Source organism: Austrofundulus limnaeus, unplaced genomic scaffold (genome assembly GCF_001266775.1).
Source record: "Austrofundulus limnaeus strain Quisiro unplaced genomic scaffold, Austrofundulus_limnaeus-1.0 Scaffold124, whole genome shotgun sequence".
NCBI lineage: Eukaryota > Metazoa > Chordata > Actinopteri > Cyprinodontiformes > Rivulidae > Austrofundulus > Austrofundulus limnaeus.
Genome location: NW_013952526.1, coordinates 51,096 through 57,098, shown reverse-complemented (window position 1 = coordinate 57,098; position 6,003 = coordinate 51,096). Strand labels below are relative to the sequence as shown.

The following is a 6,003-nucleotide window of genomic DNA, read 5'->3' as shown; positions in this document are numbered from 1 at the left end:
TAGTTGTAAAACGGTCACCAGGCAATATTATCGTTTATCGCAATAAATTTTGAGACAATTAATCGTCCAGCAAAATTTGTTATCGTGACAGGCCTATATATATTCATTTATGTACTGTATTAGGTACATGTACATTGTTATATATCACGAGTATAGTGTTTTTTTCTTTTACTTATCTTTCTTTATTCTATCTCACCCTGTCCTGTTTTGAGCTGCTGTAATGTGCAAATTCCCCCACTGTGGGATCAATAAAGTTTTATCTCATCTTATCTTATTTCAACCCAAAGACAACAGTCCAATCCTGTAGTTTTAAAGTATAATGTAACTCTCATTTGGTTGAATTTAGGTGATGTAAATTAATTGCTAAATGTGTGTTTTGCCTTGAAAAGCAACAAATGTGCTTTGACAGTATGTTTTAAGTCATTAACCATCTGTACTGTGAAACACATTAGGTTTTGTTGCATTTGACTGAACCTGAATTTTTTAAGCAATCTGAATGAATATTTATTCAGGTTTCTTGAAGGTCTGACATTTTTCTTTGGATTTTCACTGCTTTTTACTTGTTTTCTGTCCTGTCACTGAACCTGACCATTTTCAGAGAAATTATTTTTGTTTATTAGGACAGCCTATGAGTCATCCAAGCACAAAAAATACATTTGTTTTTGCAGTAGTGGCCTTTTCCACTTGAATTAAGAGCTCTGACTGCAAGATGTATCTAAATACAAATGGAACTCTTGGTTCAAATCCAGTTTTTTTTCTTTTGCTAAGCTGATGAAGATAATTAAGGAAGAAGCCACAGTTCATAAAAGACATGTAGAATTAAGAGACAGTCTCATCTTTGAGCCAAGGACAAAGGTTTGTGTGTATTAAGAAGAATTTAGTTGAGTGAACGTGAACTAAAAGACAGGATGTGACTGATCTGAAGGTTTTGCTCAAGCACCTAATATTTGTTGTGTGGTACAAGGTAACACAGCTTATTGATGAGTTCAAACAGGAAAGTCATTCTTCTTCTTCTTTTTTTTAAAGCTTCAACATCAACCACTATTGTCTCTGTTAGCAAGAAACTCAAATAATGCACAGAATTTAGTGAAATTCTCAGACAGCAATTATTGAATGTACATCCACAACTGAATTGTAAAATGTAAAAAATGTAAAAGCGAATTGTGAATTTTCTGTACCGTTGCACCCCTAGTATTTAGTTGTATAATGCTTCTGAAATTTAACTTAGTTTTTGTTATATAAATGTTGGCAGTGTAATAAATCGTGTATTGTTGTTTATCTGTGATTGTATAACTATGTTTAAGACGTGACAAGGATTTCTTTTCAAATTTGAGGTACAGTATTTGATTTGATAACCAGTGTATCTTTTGTATTGCAGTTGTGACTTTTAGGCAAAATGAACCTGACTTTCATCATTTTTAAATGTTACATATGCACCATTTTATCAGCAAACCAAGTGTATCAGCTGATCTGTAATCTAACTGCAGAAAGTCACTGAGAAACCAGAAGTTGACACCCTCACTGAACTGCTGCTCTAATGTTAAATCAGATTGTCTTTCATGCTCTCCTACCAATAAAAGTGCAGAATTAAAAAAACTTGAGTGTCTCTAGGAGACAAAAATATCTGTTTTTGTCATTTTTAATATATGGACATAAGAACTCAGCTCTTGTGGGTTCTTAGTGAGCAATCAGTTTGTAATCACAATCTTGATGATAGGTGGTATTTATCATTATAGGCAGTGACTACCTGTTCTTTTCATCATCTTGGTACTCAGAATCCCATTCATCAMGTCTAAAGATTTTGTAGCACCGTGAGAATGCACAATGTGCTCTTAAATTTTCTTATAAGCCCATCTACTTCTGGCCACATCACATTTTTGATTCCTAGCTCAGATGGTGACTCATCACTTGTCTTTTATTTGCCTTTTCTCACCTGTACTGCTCCAGCAGCTGCACAGCCTGATGCTCCTGAGGATGTCTCCTCATGTGGCTCTTCAAACTGTTCATATTGGTGGTGGCAAAATCACAGCCACAGCACCTAACACAAAAAAAGAGCAATGAAAAAATGGCAACCGAGTGATGAGTTTAACAAGCTGCATTCTGAGGTCAGTGCATTGCTCTTTGTAGCCTGAAGGGAGATCAGAGGGATTTACAACAAAAACAAAGAAGGAATTGTCATTTTTTGAAAGAAAAAAAGACATCGTGCTCTGCCTGTGTTGCACTCAGGACGTTCTGGTTGGAAGATGAGGCTGGCCTTTTGTCGTTGCTTGGAGGCAAAAAATGTTCAAGGTCTGCCGACAGAGGCTACACTCACGGCCAAGTGCACATCATTAAAACAAAGCAAGAAACACAACAACTTTCCTCTCCTAAAGCACAATGCTTTAACAGAATGCAGCCATTCAGTTTGTTCAGACGAATAAAGAGACTTGAGCTATTAGACAAAAATGCAGCAGATTTTATGTATTCAGTCACTATTTTTCAGTGGTTTTCCCTCATTTATTATTACTTTTGTTCAATTTAGGTTGTATAGAAACTTTTTATGATATGTGAGCTGGAATAGATCTAAATCTAAATATTCCAATAACACTGTCATGTGAACAAATTAGAATTAAAGAAAGAGCAGCATTTATTACAACAAATCCATTTATCTGCTTTTAGGTTGTGGTGTACTCGCTGCAAAATAAAACATCTATGCATAAGAGAAGCTCATAAAAACTTAATGTTTTTTTCCTCTGCACTGAGCATTGGAGATAAATGAGAGGGTGATATGACAAGAAGTGAGCACAGCTTTGTTAAAATTCATGTTTTGAATGCACTGTCCAAACAAATGTGCTCAACACAGAAGTAGATAATGGCATGCAAGTGTTTTAATTCATTTTGTTTTTAAACAAAGAACGCTTCTGATTATATTGTGTTTGCTTGTATCCATAGTCCCCAAAGAAGTTGGCCTTCTTTAGAGGTCATTATTTCTTGCCTGGCAGCAGCTGCAAGGCAAACAGTACAAGACTAAAAGATGTAAGTGCTGACTGCCGGAAGCAATCTTAACCCTAATCTCCCTTTTTAAACTCTTTACTGCTGTTTATCCACATTGATTTTGGTACAGAAGCAGTACATCAAAACGCATACAGTTCTGGTTGCTTTGTGTACATTTACTTTAAATTAAAAACTAGTAAATAAATACAAAAAAAATCAAATAACCACAGTCTTACACTGCAACAGTTGCTAGAAGATGCATTTTAACTTTTCCAAAAACATGGTTATTACAAGTTTGATTTGCGTGCCAAGCACTCTGCTGATGAAAGAAGCTAAAAACTACTTTCTTTTCGACATGTTTAAGCTTAATGAAAGATAGTAGTCTTACAGTTAAGGTTTAATTGCACTTCTGCTACAGTTTTTTTTTTTTTTTTTTATCAACTGGAGGGAAATCTTTAACTTCACCTGAGGGCACCTCTTCACTGCGGTTAGAGGCTGCTGCACCACACAAACTCTATATTAGACACAATGCATTATTTTCAACTGCACCCATGGTGCAGCTGCAGAAAGTAATATGTAAACTAAAAATAAGAGTTGAAGGTTCAGCTGCAGCTCAAACACTTTTAAATACAGTTCAATTGTGATATTTTGCTTAACAGAGCATAAGAAAAAAAAAACAGCTCCTCAATGATGCAGCTGATTATTGCAGCTAAAACCACGAAGAAGAAAACTTGTTTAATGAAATATTCAATCTGTAATTTTTCAAAACAGCTGATGCTATGTCAACATTACCCACTGTTGCAGAACAAATCTGTTTGCTGTCAAGACTGCAGCATTTCAGACAGATGTTTTTATTTTATTTTTGTTGTTTTTTTTTTTTTCCCTTTTGGCTGCTTGTCCTTCTTAGGGGTTGCCCTAGCGAGCAAACTCACATGAACCGTTGCAAAAAAATCTATGAAAAAATATTTATTTGCGAATGAGGCTGACAAGTTGAGTGTGTCTGCAAAAAGAAACATAATACACTTTGAAAGAAGGGGGTCATATTCACATAAGACCAATAAACGGATGTCATTCAGCTCAGCTGAGTTAGTTTTTTATGCTGAGCTAAGCTAAACAGTAGCAAAATACAGAAAGCAACACATCTGAAGTTGAACAATAATTCAGTGGAGAATCAACTTTACAGTATTATAAGCTGACTGTAAAAGCCACTCATGATGAAATGAAGCAAAATTTTAAATCTACAAAAGCTAAAAAGAAACAAAAGTATGTTTACTGCTTGACGAATGGTTTAACTAAACAATTAGGTACTTAGAAAAACATACTGACTGCTGGAACTAGTATAATTGGAGCATCATTAGAGTTAAAACAGTGAGATTCAAAGAAAATTATAATAAATCAATCCCAAGAGCTTGTAACAGTGTGTCAGACATGGCATCAATTTATTTCCGTGTCAAAAATAAAATGATGGTCATTATCTCTCGTGCTCATCTTATCATCTAATGGGGCATCTCACACTAAGAAAACTGTGGTTGATGAAATCAGAACAGCAGTGCACAGGGAGCTTTTTAAATCAAACATGTTTGTGTGTGATTCAATGGTTGAGACGAATGACTTTTAATAGGCTTCAGTCTCTGTAACAAAACAATAATGGGCGTTACGGCACTCTGCCAATTACACTGATGTTTCCAGCAGACAGAAAACTGTTCAATATGAGCTGCAGAGCAGTTTGTGGTTTGAGTGTCCCATTTTTTATTCYATCCAGATATTATCACATCAGTCTGTTGGGGCTTCGGACTCAACTACTTCCACTTATTTAATTACAACAGCTAATAAAACAGATGCAGAGCTACGTCAGCAGGGGACTGTGAGCAGGAGCACACAGCTGACAAGATCCATCACTGACCGGAGAGGCTGTGCTTATGGGTTGTTTTTAATTCTAGTAAGCATTAACGCAATCAGTTTCGTTTTTCCCCACATAATGACAGTGACACATTTTTTCTGTGTGATTAACAAGGCGTGATTTTCTATATTTTTTTCTGTTAAATGGTGCTTGCATTTAGATTGGGAATTACAATTACTAAGTGTATTTTATGTACAATATATGTATGTGAACGACAACTTTAGTAATATTTTACTAAAACTGCAGAATTTGCAGAATGACCTTTTGTTTTAAAATTTAAAAGAATTTAGATTTTATTTTAGACATCACTTACAAAAGCTAAATATTAAACCCAACCATGGATCTGATTTGATAGCTGAACATTCTACTTCTGCTTAATAACGGTAAAAATGTTGATCAACCTAATGAGCACAAAAAWTATTTAGCTTTTGGCCTTTTCTGAAAGCTCAAGTTATTTTAAGCTGTAATGAAACAATATTTAAACAATTATATTCCACGTTTTTAAACAGATGTGCTTCACACACACAGCTGCTATTCATTTTCCATTTAGAAATGACCAACTTTTCCAGACTTTAATGTTGAAACTTAATTTTTAACATCATACTGACATCAGCACATCAGAAAATTTACAGAAAGGGTTCAAAGGGTGACCCATCTGTTTTTATACCAAGGTCTTCAAYACAAAATAATGCACTGCCAAAAAAAAGTTGCCACCAAAAAAGAGGTCACACACTAAAAGTTCATTGGACTGCCTTTAGCTTTGATTACGGCATGCACTCACTGTGGCATTGTTTCGATAAGCTTCCTTGACCTGCCCAACTGCAGCGACCCCAGATCATAAACTGCCCCAACAGGCTTAAGGCACTAGGCATGACTGCTGCATCCTCGAAGATGATGGGTCTCCATTATCCTTCCGGTTTTTAATAATGCGTTGGATAGTTCTTAATGTAATTTTAGTAGTTTCTGCAATCTCCTTAGATGTTTTCTCTGCTTGATTCATGTCAATGATTTGACCCTTCTCACAGAGACTGACATCTTTTCCATGACCACAAGATGTGTCTTCCAACATGGTTGTTTAAGAAGTGAGAAGCAACTCATTGCACCAGTTGGGGTTAACCCTCCTGTTGTCC

At 35.5% G+C, this 6,003-nt stretch overlaps 1 protein-coding gene across 1 annotated transcript in view; it reads right to left on the bottom strand.

Annotated features, from left to right (window-relative positions):
• znf507 (zinc finger protein 507) overlaps positions 1–6,003 on the bottom strand; it is a 28,476-nt gene that overhangs the window by 11,786 nt on the left and 10,687 nt on the right. Inside the window, exon 5 of the mRNA XM_014015177.1 lies at positions 1,934–2,038. Within this exon, the coding sequence (XP_013870631.1) occupies positions 1,934–2,038 (105 nt within the window). The remainder of the gene's footprint in view (positions 1–1,933; positions 2,039–6,003) is intronic.